Here is a 15,215-nt window from a genome sequence, read left to right as displayed (position 1 = left end):
TAAGTTCTGGCCAATGGAATGAAAGTAAAAATGCCATGTGGCAGCTTCTGGGAATCACCCTCAAGTGGCAGCTTCCCCATTCCCATTTTCCGTTCCGCTGCTTAGCACATGAATGTGACAGCTGGAGCTCCATCTCAGACCAAGTGTTGATCTCAGGTATGGAGGCCACATTTGTTGGAACTTCAGGATGGAAGTAGCATGGGCCCCTGAGGACTCCATGAAGCAGTCATCACATCAGCTCTGTACTTCCTACCCCTGGATATTAATATGAGGGAAAAATAGAGAAATTTCCATCTCCTTTAATCCTCTGTTATTTTGTTTTTAACTACGACCGACACACAAACCTAATCTTAACTAATAAAGTCCCCAGGACTCTAAAGATAGACTACCAGTTTTTATGACAGGCAGTGGGGAAGAAAACTTTGGACAGGGATATTGGGAAGAGACAGTGAAAGAGAAAGTTGTCTAACTGGGTATCTCTAAATGGCTTCCCATTCTGCCTGTGGGCAGAGGTAGCTCCTGTCTGTTCCAGGTAAGTATGTACATCAGTGTATTTCTGTGTAAACATCCCACAACCCAAGGACTGGAGAGGACCCTAGGAGGTGACATGGTGCACTCCTGTTCCTTAATATAGGAACACAGGATCATCATCTCTCTGTTATTTAAAATAAAAAAAAATTCATAGGAAATCCATGAGGGGGGTTGAATTTTGATAGTTTCTATTTGACCCAGAATATTGGGTGAGAGGGGCTCTACCAAAGCCTTTTACCTCTGGGACTTATATTGCTCTTGTGTTCAGCATTGCCTGATATGGCTCCAGACGGAAGCCTAGGAGTCACAGCTTTTCTCTGTGGGGTTGTGACTTTTTCAGCTGCTTCTAAAATTACCCAGAATTACACAGGAAGGAATAGGAAGTGATGTCAAGTTACAGTGAAAGAAACTTTGAAGGAATGACTGAACAAACCACAAAAATACTGTTGGACCGGCAGATTGCCAGGAAGAAAGGAAGCGGGCACAGCAGGCTAGGGTGAGTAAAGATAGACAGCCCAGCATCCTCCCAGAAAAGCGAACCAGCCACAGCCCACAGAAGCAAACTGCTTAGGAAATGCCGTAAGTCCATGAGTGTATTCCCCTAAGAGAACTGGACACAGCGTAGTTAAGCAGAGGGCTAATGAGAAACCAGAATGTCAATACCACCTGTGTTCATTCTCTCTTCCTGGGTAGGTTAATTCTTTGACATTTACACTGCCTTGTGGCTGGGTCTTTGAAACCAGAATGGCTGAGTTCATGTTTTTTGACAGTTCAGGGATTTCCACTGATTGCCAATCTCATTTTCTCCCGGAAAATTGGCAGGGGCAGTGGAGTGGGAGGTAGAGTGGAGGGAATAATTAGGGGAAAAGTAAGCCTATTATGTATTTCCCACCTGCCCAAATGTCTCTACGGTTTACTTGTGTATACCCACAAAGTAAAAAGACTAGAAGGATATATACCAAATGTTAACAATACTGTTGTTATATTTGGGTGATAGAATAATGGGTGATTTTTATATTCTCCCTTGAACTTTTCTATATTTCCCGAATTTTCTGTGATAAATACATGTCACTATTGTCATCAGAAAATGTTTGTTTTTAAAATGTCCTATTGAACTTAATGACGAAAGCCAGGAAAAAGGTGTTTCATGTTTCCCTAAACTTCCTGTACATTGGAGCTACCACACACAACACCACTTTTGTGAGAGCACGCCACGTACTCACTATATTGCATTATCGCTGGAGATGGAGGGGGGCAGGAACACAGATGGGGAAAACGGCTGTCCCCTTCTTCCCTCCTTCGTGTGGCCAGTGAGAAGAAGCAGAAGAAGAGACAAAGGATGCAGTGTTTTCTGCCACTTCACCACTCCATAAAGTTAAAGAACAGCGACCAACGTAAACTGTAGCTTTAGAAATATGATGGTCGATAGCAGTATTTAATGTCTGTACATAGCCATTTTAATAATCAGGTGTTTTTGAGAAGAATGGAATTGGACACAGTAATAGAATTACAGGTCTGGGAGTATCTACGCAGGGGTAGCTGGTCCTTCTTCTGATCAGGACTACAGTTAAATTATCTTAAGTTTTCTTCAAAAGAATATCCCAAAATGCAGTCCATCTGGATCAGAATTAACTCTTTCTAGTTATACATCGTTGTCAATTAACAAGGACATGAAAATCTGACCTTTCTTATCTCCCAAACCCAGATCTTTAAGTGTATGTGGAATTAGAATTGTGTTTAAAGAAAAGCCTTCAATGCTAATAGTAAATACAAAACATTTTAAAACTCTCTGAAGAAAGGTTACTGGCCAACAGTATTTACTAAGAATTTTTCAGAAACTGTTCTGAAGTTGCACTACATTTAGTGTCTGTATTCTCTCAGAGCTGTCAAAATGAACAGTCCTCTGAGGTTTGCCTTCCTTCATGCAGAAGGCCCTTAAGAAAGTTATTTTTCATAGGGTATTGGTGTTCAGAATCAGGATGCTGCCCAGCATACACGTGCTAAAATTCATACTTGACTGCTATGTGCTTGCAAAATAGTAACAGAGCTTTAAAATTCATATCCACATTCCTGTGACTCCTCCCAGTTGCCACCTTTTCCTTAATCCTAATCTCATCTGACTAGTATTCAACATTCAGAATGGCAACACACTACTATTGGTGCTCTGATACTGCATAAAGCGCTTGACCAAAGCAGAAATACTGGAGGAGGTCACAAAGTAACACCCACAGGAAAATGTGAAGGAAGGTAGAAAACTATTGGTTGTTGCCTCAGGGTTTCCTTCTTAAACCCTGGGCTATTTTCTGTTCCCTACTTGGATAGCTCTTCTCCAGGTTGTGTGCATGGCTGACTCCTTGTTCATCAAATTTCAGCTCAGATACCCCCCACTCTGAAAGATCTTGGCTGACCTCTCTATCAGAGGATGTTCCTCTCTACCCCACTGCCCTCTACTTCTTGGTTTTCTGCATGGCACCCACACATTAGAGATGTAGATTTACTTCTTTGTTACTTGTTTATTGCATGTTTCTTTCCTTAAGCCCAGCACAATTCATGGCACAAAAGGTAGTACCCATGCAATTATCACTGAATGAATGAATGGGAAACTGGAAAACTTGTATGACACTAATATGTAGGGTAATCTGTGTGTGTGTGTATGTTATGTTTCTCCCCATGCTCCACCTCTAGGAACTATAGATATTCTAAGTCTCTTTAGGGTCTATTTACCATAAATCAGCTTGAAAATACAGTGTTCACATTTTTCTCCCTTTGGTCAATTCCAAGAACAACTAGCCAGTAACTAGCCAGAGGAAGTGGTATTCTTTCCTTCCTTCCCTCCTCCCTCCTCCTTTTACCACTATCGGCCCCCAGGAGGTTAGTTCCCCCTACTCTCATAGCCAAGGAAAAAAACAGATTTGTGGTGATGGCTCTCAGATGTTAATACCAGAACTTCCCAGGTAATTTCATCAGCATCATTGACTGTCAGGATCCTAGGAGCAGAGGTCTTGTTCAGAGCTACCTGGGCTCACTCTGCCTTCACTCTCCTCATTTCTTCCCTATTCCCTGTGTCCTCCCCCACAAGTTTGGTTCAAGAAGCAGAAGAGTCAGATGTTTTTAAATTTCCCCTTGTTAGTAGAAGGTCTTCTTGAATGCTGACATATACCTCAGTGCGAAACAGCAATGGACTAGGAAAAATGTGGCTGTTTTCTCAACTCTGGCAGGATATTAGCTGAGGAGTGGGTATCACTGGTAGCTGCATACCCTGTCAGGGAATTCAGGGGCCAGGGAAAGCCATGCTATGATATGCTGCATCTCCTCCTGGTCTGTGTGGCCAACTCATTTTTCATTAGATTCTCTAGATTTTTGTCTACACAGATTAAAAAGGTATAGAAGGGGTGTGTGTGTGTGTGTGTGTGTGTGCGTGCATGTGTGTACACAGAGGCATGCTTCCAGCATGTGTTTGCTTACAGCCAGTCTGTAACTCACTAGATGCATTTCAGGCTTCACTTTCCCCCATACCCACCCCGGGATGGTGGACCATGACAGTGCTTCTTTCTCTAGCATTTTACTAAAATTCTCCATACCTGTGACTTTATGTGTGATTTTTAGTCACTCTACAATTATCTTTAGGGGTGAAAGTAATAGAACTATTAGGCAGAATGGGCTCACTACAAATTCATGCCCTCTTACTTCGACTGGGCTCTCTGAGCTACATCGTCATATTCTTTTCTTGCTGGTGGTCCTGTGGCCTTCCCCCCACAGCGATACCCCTCCTCACGTGCCACTCATACCTTCTACCTCACTAATTCAGACCTCCTCCTCCTCTCTCTCTGAGACAGCCGGGGCCATTCACAAGCTCCAGCATCTTATCTTTTGCACCTGAAAATTCTATGTACCTCATTCACCTCAAGGGAAATGATGCCATTCTCCTTTTCTCAAAATTACTCCTCCACCTGGTTTCTTCATCCCATACCCTCTTCTTTCCCCAGGGTCACCTGTTTCTCAGATTTACCCTTTCATGTCTTCCATCTCTTCTCCACTGCTCCTTCCTCTCAGACTATAAACATACCAGGTCTTCCCATCTTCAATAAGCAAATGAAACAAAACTCTTCCCTTAGAGCAACAAACGAATAATAGCCAATTATAGTTTCAAAAATCTTATAGTTCCATTGTAAGGATAAGTACCCACTAGCTTTGTGTAGAAACATCCTTTCATTGCCAAACTCCATGCCTATCCTATGTAGCAGCTACCTAACTGGCTGCCCTGCCTCCAATCTCTCCCTTTTTCAATCCAACTAATAGCCTGCTACCACATTAATCTTCCTAAAATACAGGTTTGTATATATATCACTTCCCTTATAGGATTAAGCACAAATTTCCTTAGTCTGGAATTCTGGGCATTCACAAGATGCCCCTACCCGCCCCCCCACCCCCCAAAAAAACTTCTCTTCACTCTATTTCCACGTGACTCTTCCACTCAACCTAACTGAGCTTGAACACTCCATACACCGTATCTCCTCTGCACTGTTGTTCATGCTTCCCTCCTGGAATAGGCTCCCCACTTCCCTCTCTACTACCACTTCCCTAAGCCCTATGCTTCCTTCAAGCCCAGCTCAATTTCCTCCTCCTTCAAGAGACTTCCCCCAATAGAACCAACCCTGTGAAGATCACTTTCTCTCTAAATACAATATTTAACATCTGTCCAACTCATCTAGTGTTCAGCACTAGACTGTGCAACTTTGCATTGGTATTTACTGGTTGAGTATAAGTCCCGGCAGCAAGAACATCTTGTATTACACCTCTTTACATCCCTCTTTCAAATTATCATTTAATACTTTTTATAATGAAAACAAACCCAGCTAGGTATACAGCTTTTAGGGGAGGATCTCTAAAAAAAACTACCAAAGTAAATTTCTAAGGTCTACACACAGGTGGTGAGTTGAACAGAAAGGCGTATTGGTTATTTCTTCCTGTTGTACCTGGTAGAGGTTGATGTTGCTATAAATAGTCTCCCAGATTTGGTCATAGTTGCCCTGATGCAAACCCTGGGAAGCCACAAATGTCGGATGAGACGAAGCCAGCGAGACTGTTTTTGCAGCATGATCTTGGAGCACTTGCATTACTCTCTCAGGGTTGGAAATCTTGAGTAGAAGAGAGAGGAGAAGGGATGGTTGGGAGAAGGGTTATTCCCTACTTTTCAGCAAGAATCTGGTCATGTTCTCATGAATAAGAAAGAAGTCCCAGGTGGGACTTTATTCAATTAAAAAATAAAAGTAAACTCAAACATCATGATTCCCTTAGGCATGTTCCTCCATTCAACACTGTACCTATTCATATGTACACAGCAACTCATTTAAAATTCTGGGACAACCCCCTCAACACAACAGCAGGTGCACCCCCACACGTGTTGTGGCACCAGTGAAAAGATAAACACTCATCAGTTTTGGGTTTGTCTACTCCTAGGAAGCTGTGAGGAGATAGAGGAGGAGGCAGCTGGGTAGTGTGAGAAAAGCACAGGCTTTGTAAGGACACAGACCTGGGCTCATATTCCTGCTGGAATCCTGGCTTTTCATGCAAAGCAGGACAAGTCAACCTAACAAGAACGCTAGTGAGGTCTCTCCTAGGATTGCTGCAATAATGCCTGGCATGTAGTAAGTGCTGAATAAATGTTCCTTTTCCTCCTCTAGAGGTAAAAAAATCAAATAATAGTCCCAGAGCTGAACTTCTACTTCAACGATACACATATTAATATATTTCAATTATTTTAATACCACAAAGAACCTCAAAGATAATTTAGTCCAATCCCCATCAAAATCCCAGTGGCATTTTTGTTGAAGTAGAAAAATTCATCCTAAAATGCATATGGAATCTCAAGGGACCCCAAATAGCAAAAATAATTTTGAAAAAGAAGAACAAAGTTGGAGGAGTCACACTTCCTGATTTCAAAACATATTACAAAGCTACATTAATCAAAATGGTGTGGTACTGGCATACACTAGACATATAGACCAATGGAATAAAATAGCGAGCCTAGAAATAAACCCTTGAGTGTATAATCAAATGATCTTAGTAAGGGTGCCAAGACCACTCAAAAGAGAAGGAGACAGTCTGGTTCTGGGGAAAAACTGGATAGCCACATACAAAATAATGAAGTTGGATCCTTATCTTATACCATATACAAAAGTTAACTGAAAATGGATTAAAGATCTAAACATAAGACCTAAAACTTTATAAAACTCTTAGAAGAAAACAGGGGAAATTTTTCATGATATTGAACTTGGCAATGATTTCTTGGATATGACACAAAAAGAACAGTCAAAAAAAAAAAATCAGGGACTTCCCTGGTGGTCCAGTGGTTAAGACTTTGCCTTCCAATACAGGGGTGCAGGTTCGATCCCTGGTCAGGGAGCTAAGATCCCACATGCCTCGTGGCCAAAAAACCAAAACAGCAGCAATATTGTAACAAATTCAATAAAGACTTTAAAAATCGTCCACATCACACACACACAAAAATCTTAAAAAAAAAAATCAAACATAAACAAACATGACTACATCAAACTTAAAAAATTCTGAAGGACAAAATTAACAGAGTGAAAAGGCAACCTACAGAATGGGAGAATATATTTGCAAATAATATATCTGATAAGGGGTTAATATCCAGAATATATGAAGAACTCCTACAACTCAACAATTTAAAAATCAAATAACCCAATTAAAAAATGGACAAAGAATTTCAAAAGACAGTTCTCCAAATATGATATACAAATGACCAACAAGCATATGGAAAAAGGCTCAAAATCACTAATCATTAGAGAAATGAAAAGCAAAACCACAGTGAAACATCACCTCATATCTATTAAGATGACTAATGTAAAAAAAAGAGAAAGAAAGAAAATAACAACTGTTAATGAGAATACAGAGAAGTTGAACCCTTTTGCACTATTGGTGGGATTGTAAAATGCTGCAACTACTATGGAAAATACTATGGAGCTTCCTCAAAATAAATTAAAAACAGAATTATCTTACAATCCAGAAATTCCACTTCTGGGTACATATACAAAAGAACTGAAAGCAGGATCTCAAAGAGATATTTATACATCCGTGTTCATAGTAGCATTATTCACAACAGCCATGATGCGAAAGCAACCCAAATGTCCAACAACAAATGAATAGATAAAATGTTGTGGATACATACAAAGAAATATTATTCAGCATTAAAAAGGAAGGAAATTCTGACATATCCTACAACATGGATGAACCTTGAGGACATTATGGTGGGTAAAATAAGCCGGTCACAAAAAGACAAATACTGTATACTTCCATAATATGTGGTACCTAGAGTAGTCAAACTCATAGAGACAGAAAATAGAATGGTGGTTGCTAGGATCTAGGGGGAGAGAGGAATGAGGAGTTACTGTTTAATGGGTAAAGAGTTACAGTTTGCCAGATGAAAAGAGTTCTGGAGAGGGATGGTGGTGATGGTTGTACAACAATATGAATTACTTAATACCACTGAACTGTACACTTAAAAATGGTTAAAATGGTAAATTTCATGTTTTGTGTATTTTACCACAATTTAAGGAAAGAGAAGGAAAAAAGGAAAAAAATAATATAAAGGGATCCCATGTAACCCTCACTCTGTTTCCCCCAATGTTAATATCTTGCAAAACTATAGTACAGTATCACAACCTGGATATTGACATTGATACAGTCAAGATATAGTACAGATTCATCACAAGGATCCTTCATGTTGCCCTTTTACAGTTACACTCCCTTCCCTTCCCCTCCAGTCTCTCCTTAACCCATAGAATCCATGAATCTGTTCTCTATTTCTATAATTTTGTCATTTCAAGAGTATTGTATAAATGGATCCATACAGTATTTATGGGATTTTTTTCACTCACAGTTCTCTGGAGATTCATCCAGGTTCTTGAGTGTCTCAGTAATTTGATCCTTCTTTATAGCTGATTGCTATTTCAGGGTATGGATGTACTTCAGTTTATTCACCCACTGAAGGACATCCAGATTGTTTGCAGTTTTTGGCTATTGTGAATAAAGCTGATATAAATGTTCATGAAAAACAAGGAAGAAGGAAATCTGGTCACATGCTACAACATGGATGAACTTTGAGGACATTCTGATAAGTGAAATAAGCCAGAACAAAAGGACAAATACTGTATGATCCTATGTATATGAGGTATCTAAGAGCAGTCAAATTCAGAAACAAAGTGGAATGTGGTTGACAGGGGCTAGGAGGAGGAGGAAATAGGGAGTTGTTTAGTAGGCAGAGAGTTTCAGCTTTGCAAGAGAAAAAGTTCTGGAGATCTATTTCACAACACTGTGAATATACTGAACACTAATGAACTGTACACTTAAAAATGGTTAAGATGATAAATTTTATGCTATGTGTTTTTTTTTTACCACAATAAAAATAAGGTAATTTGGGCTTCCCTGGTGGCGCAGTGGTTGAGAGTCCACCTGCCGATGCAGGGGACACGGGTTCATGCCCCGGTCCGGGAAGATCCCACATGTCGCGGAGTGGCTGGGCCTGTGAGCCATGGCCGCTAAGCCTGCGTGTCTGGAGCCTGTGCTCCACAATGAGAGAGGCCACAACAGTGAGGGGTCTGCATACCGCAAAAAAAAAAAAAAAAAGGTAATTTAGTCCAATATTTTGGTTTCACAGATGAGGAAACTAAAACTCAAAGAGGTTATGTGACTACAGCAATATCACACAGAGACTAAGTGTTAAAGCTGTACTAAAATCCAGCTGTTTTGACAATTGTTACTCTCTAGTGAAAGCTAACAGGATATAAAAGTTTGGCGATTAGATTAGAAAATTCCAAATATAGCCTTTGTAGTGAAACCATGACTAACATTTTTTAAAAGTGGAAAGAATTCAATTTTCTGAGAACAGAATTTTATCTACAGGGGATCATGGTTATTTTTTTACCTTCAAAAACTTTGCTTGGAGTTGCATTAATACATCTGTTCTCTGTTCTTTTAGTTTGGTCAAAAGCTTCTTTTGCCAAGGATCACATTTTGCCTTAATCTAGTGGACAAACATGTTCACACAAACTTACAATATAACAGAATGGTTTTCAGTAAAAGTTGCAAGCAAAGAGAATCAAGGACCTTCTGAAATGGGATCTGGCCTTTAGTGCTAGGAAGTGTGCTAGTGCATGTGAAGTCTTGGAAAGGGTCTGTGTGGCTTCACAGATCTGTGGAAGGAGATGGCAACAGCAGTTCCTGTTTGTACCTGGCCTATGAGATGCAGTAGCTCCATCTGGGATGACACAGCACTATCCACTGGCAGAAGGGACCCCAATTCCATCAGTGTTGGGCATTGCACTTAATTTATGGGGCAAGAGAAGTTTGTCCACAAAAACTCCTTGTGGCGGGACTTCCCTGATGGTCCAGTGGTTAAGACTCTGTGCTTCCAATGCAGGGGGCGTGGGTTCCATCCCTGGCTGGGGAACTAACATCCCACAAGCCTTGTAGCGCAGCCAAAAAAAAAAACCACAAAACCCCTTTTGGTTCCACATGTAAAACTTCACCTTTCATATTCACAAGTTGTATTTAAAAAATTAGTACCATGGCTGTAAATATCAATATATCAATATACTGACAACTCTCAAATTTAGATCTAGCTCTAAGCTCCAGCCTGTTATATCCAACTATCTCCTTGATATTTATACTTGAATGGCATGTGTAACAATCTAAAACAGAAAGCCTGGCTTCCCCTATACCAACCACCTATTTGCTCAAGCCCCAGATTTAGGAATAATCTGTGGTTTCTCTGCTTTCCTTCCATCCATCTTTATCACATAAGACTTTTCTTTCCTTCATGATACAGTTGATCCTCATTATTCATGGGTTTCGTATTTGTGGATTTGCCTACTCACTAAAACTTATTTGTAATCTCAAAATCTATTCAGAGCTTTCCTGGACAATCATGGACATGCACAGAATAGTGAAAAGCTTGGGTCACCCAACTCTGTATTTCCAGCTGAGGTCAAACAAGTTGACATTCCACCTTCTTGTTTCAGCTTATACTGTAAACAAGTGTCCTTTTTACGGTCTAGTTAGTGCCACATTTTAATATTTTTTGTGATTTTCGTTAGCTATTTCACTGTTTAAAATGGCCCCCAAGCATAGAGCTGAAGTGCTCCCTCGTGTTCCTAAGTATAGGAAGGCTGTGATGTGCCTTACAGAAGGAAATGTGTTCAAAAAGCTTCATTCAGGCATGAGTTATAGGCCATGAGTTTGATGTTAATGAATCAACAACATATATAAAATAAAGTGTCTTTAAACAGAAACACACAGTAACTAGTTATGTATTGATTATGTATGATGAACCTAACCCCATACTTCCCCTATGAGCTGTGGTTCAGGATTTAACTCAGTGTTTGTGGCAACTTTATAGAACATAACCACCCCAAATAATGAGAATCGACTGTATTTACCACTACCTCAAATCATCTCATTTAATCTGCTCACTTTCATATTATTGTGAATTGTGTATCTCCAGCACCAAGGGCCATGCCTGACACACAATATGTAGTCAATCAATAGTTTTTGACTAAAAAACTGGATTTACACAGTTCAATTATAACTTTGAGTGTTATTCTTTGTTCTTGCCAAGTAGCCAAGGTCACTAACAACAACAAAGGAGTTCTGACACAAAAGAGAGGGGCACAGGAGTATGTGGGAACTTCCAGAGAAGGCAGATCAGCCTGGCTAACTTCAACATAGACCCGAGGCAGGAAGGAGCTGGGAGATGCTGGCACACAAGGCCAGGTTCTCTGAGCTGCCTCTCCTGAGTCAGGTAGGCACCTACCCTTGCTCTTAGGGGACAGTTTGCTGAGGGCATTGAGGAGAGGGGATAATAGGGATCTGACAGACCTGATGCTGCCAGGTTGCCTGGCCTCCCTGGAGGACACTTTATGACACTGCTTACATCATTCACAGGTGACTGTCACCACAGGTCTCCTTACCTTTATAAAGGAAATCCAGTTGGCTCTCTTTTTCAAGGCCATACCAGGTCCTACCAAACCCAAATTCTCCACTTTAGCTATCTCAGCATCATAATCTGGAAATGTTTGCATTCTCTGTTGCTCCATGAAGATGCTTTGAAATTTTGGGGAAACCTAAACAGGATTGAGAAAAGAGAAGCGGAGCCCAGAAAAAAAAAGTCTCAGGTTGTAGGCAATTTCAGAAACAGGTATTGATTGCCTCTGAAACAGTCCTGGAGTCAAACTAATTCATAAAACATGATTCTATGACAGTAACAGGACCTTAAAGGTATATACCTAAGGGGCACATGTATTCAGTCAGCCCATTACCATAACTGTGTGTCGTGTTACTTGTTCCAAGTATCTGCTCTGAAGTTTAGAAATAATTTAATATATTTATTTATATGTATTTTGAGCTGGACCATAAGTGGGAAGTAAACTGTCCATCTTTGGAAACACATTCCCTTTTCCTGGCACCTGGTAAATGAGAAAATCTAAGGGTTAGATAAATCCTGCTCCTAGAAGCCTGACCAGGATATTGCTAGAGAGAAGGGTCCAGATGCTGGGGCCTGTTAAAAATCTTTAAGGTACCTCAGTCAAACCCCTCACATCTCAGTTCCAGACTGAGACAGACAGAAAGACAGGCAGAGAAAAGGACAGAGAGAGAGAGAGAGAGAGAGAGAGAGAGAGAGAGAGAACCTACCACAGTGCTGGCACACACTAGGGCCTCAACAAAGGTTTCTGGAATAAGTAAGTTCAGTGAGTCACAGAGCTAAAGATTCTTCCAGTTAATGCTGGTACCTCCCAGGCTGTGCTGTCCAATACTGTTGCCCCAGCCACATGTGGCTATTTAACATTTAAATGCAAATTTATTAAAATTAAATAAAATTTAAAATTTAGTTCATTTACTCTACCCACATCTCAAGTGCAAAGGCCACATGTGACTAGTGTTAACACATCGGACAGACACAGATCATACCCCTCAGTGCAGGAAGTTCGATGAGACAGCGCTAGTCTAAGGCTAGGGTGGCAAACTTTTTCCTAAAGGGCCGGATAGTAAATATTTTAGACTTTGCAGACCACATGGTCTCTTTGCAACTACTCAACTCTGCAGTTATAGTGGAAAGCAGCCACAGACAGTACATAAATGAAATGGCATGGCTGTATTCCAATAAAACTTTATTGCAAAAAAACTAGGTGGTGGGCTATAGGCTGTAGTTTGCTGACGCTGCTCTAGGGCATTAGAGAACCAAAATAAACACTCTTCCTGTTTGTAGAAATTCTTCCTACACAAAAAATTTGTTGTAGTGTGATTATCTTGGAAGCACAATTAGCATTGCGCATAATACTGTTATAAGAAAATCAAAAGTAGAAACTATCTCTATATAAAGAAGACAAGCTATCCTTTGGGGACAGGGCTGCTCTGTGGGAGGGCTCTGTAGCCTCATGTTCTTTTGTTATCACCGATGATAGTCTACTGTGCCATAAACTACTTTTATATATTTGGACTCTTTTTAAACACCACCTTGTTCTGATTCTGGTTTTCGTCTATCATAATACGCTGATAATGAGGGTGAGGATATTCCCATAGAAGCACTCTTTACTGAAGACAGTGCTGCTGCTGCTATGAAAAGAAAGACAAAAGCTAAACATCATCACCTTCAAAGAAACCAGAGGACATGTAATACCACTGGTTTCAGTGAGCTTAAAGAGTCTATGTTACATACTAATAAAAATAATCCTAGGAAAATAATGCTGGAACAAACACACATGGATGCAAAACTGCAAGGTCAAAGCAAATGGTGATGAAACAGTGGCCCCTTCTTACACGAAAAGTGTTCAAAAACATACAGATTTGATCTTTGCCTTTTTGGATTAATCAACTTACCATTTTTACCTAACAAATATATATATTTACCAATATTATACACCCAGAGCTAGAAAAATATCTTTATGTTGAAACTCTGGCTGAAAACTTTATTATTGTAAATTCGAGGTTCTCTATATACAATCCTATTTTTCCCTTTGAAACAAGTTTTAACATGGCTTCTGATAGGATGATTTTTTTTCAAGGAGGTGCAACGCCATGTGATAGCAGACTAGACTGCATGTCTTTAAAAATCACTACACAATATACACTCTATTGAATATAAAGCATTTTGCCAATAGGAGAGCTATTGGAACACTTTCTGATAATCAAAGGGCTTTAGACACTAAACAACTCCACAATATAAAACTGCCAAATCTTGGCTATGTCTACATTATCTACTATGGATTATAACCTACCATTTTCTTTAAATTCCACTGAAAAATAATCCTACAATCTCTCTGGGCTGGATATTCAAGGGGCTCATAACTCTTACAGAGAGAAAGTTCAACTGCTAGTCTAAATTTCACTTATTACATTTTATCACTCTAGAAACAATTGTGGCAGTATGAATATTCAACTTTGTGGCAAATACTAGTATTTTCTTTTATGAACACCTATATTTGTATTAAGAAAGAATCCATAAAGTACCAAGGAAAAAAGTTCTATCTCCTTAGAAGCATCCCTTAGCTCTTCCATGTCATATGGGATACTGAAATGGGAGAGCAGGAGCCTCAGCTGAGGTTTCAGTTCTTCTGTTTCTGTTGTGTGTTGGGGCAGAAAGAAAGCAGCTTCTGTTCTTGTTGGCCCTGAAAAAAAATCCAAAATCAAGAGCATTAACACCAATGAACACCAGTCAGGGAGAGAAAAAGGAGAGTCCTTTGAGATAACTGGAGTCAGGACCTCTTCTGCTGATGGGGAAGACCATTCTGCTCCATGCCCAACCTTCTCTTCCACAATCTGTAGACTGTCCCACACTCAGCCAGGCCTATCTGACAAATTCTTGGTGCTGGCTTTCTGGGGGAGGTAGCCAGGACCCTCCCTTCTCACAGTCTGCAGGAGAAACTCAACATATCTTTTGGGGAATGACTTAGTGGGAACAGAACTACCTATAGTCCTTTGGGGTAAACAAAGAATATGATTTATAAGTTAACAAACAAATTAGGAGAAGCTGAGAACCTTCACCTCCTTTCACCTGGCTCACTCCTACTCATCTCTAAGCACCCAGGTTGGACTTCCCCCGGGAGATGCTTTCTCTGATTCCCCACAGCTGGGTTGGCTGCCTCTCCAGGTGCACCTGGTAAATTTATCACGCAGAGTGAAAACCTGATCAGGTTTCTAAGTCATCTGTAATACAAGGTAAGGGCAAGAAGACTACTAAATTGATTCAGATAAGCAAAGTCTTTAAAAATCATGTAAAATTAAAAATGAAAAGAACCTTAGAGATCACTTCATCTGAAAGGTTTATTATGGAGATGAGTAAATTGAGGCCCAAGGAGATGAAATGACTTAAACATGTAGGCTCACAGTGAGGCCACAACAGAATAGGCCTAGAGCTCAGTACTCCCAACTTCAAGTTCATTGCTTTTCTCCTCTATTTTAATTGTCTAGTTATAAAGATGGAGATAATAAATTCTTTTCTTTTTTTTTGGCAGCCCCACATGGTATATGGGATCTTAATTCCTTGACCAGGGATCGAACACGCACCCCCTGCATCGGAAATGTGGAGTCTTAGCCACTGGACTGCCAGAAGTCCCCAGGATGGAGATGATAATTTCTAAGGGAAGTGTTTGTTATTTTCTTCCATC

The 15,215-nt window shown here is 40.2% G+C and overlaps 1 protein-coding gene across 1 annotated transcript in view; it reads right to left on the bottom strand.

The window, feature by feature from the left end:
* LOC309831483 (uncharacterized protein) overlaps window positions 1-15,215 on the bottom strand; it is a gene marked incomplete at its 3' end in the record, with an annotated part of 142,077 nt that overhangs the window by 113,847 nt on the left and 13,015 nt on the right. The window contains 4 exon segments of the mRNA XM_082668701.1: window positions 5,508-5,669; window positions 9,479-9,577; window positions 11,523-11,675; window positions 14,059-14,216. Coding sequence (XP_082524827.1) covers window positions 5,508-5,669; window positions 9,479-9,577; window positions 11,523-11,675; window positions 14,059-14,216 — 572 coding nt within the window.

This window comes from Grampus griseus, assembly GCF_964374135.1.
Source record: "Grampus griseus genome assembly, chromosome: 13".
Classification (NCBI taxonomy): domain Eukaryota; kingdom Metazoa; phylum Chordata; class Mammalia; order Artiodactyla; family Delphinidae; genus Grampus; species Grampus griseus.
The sequence above is the reverse complement of the archived record's forward strand: the minus strand, read 5'-3'. Positions and strand labels throughout refer to the sequence as shown.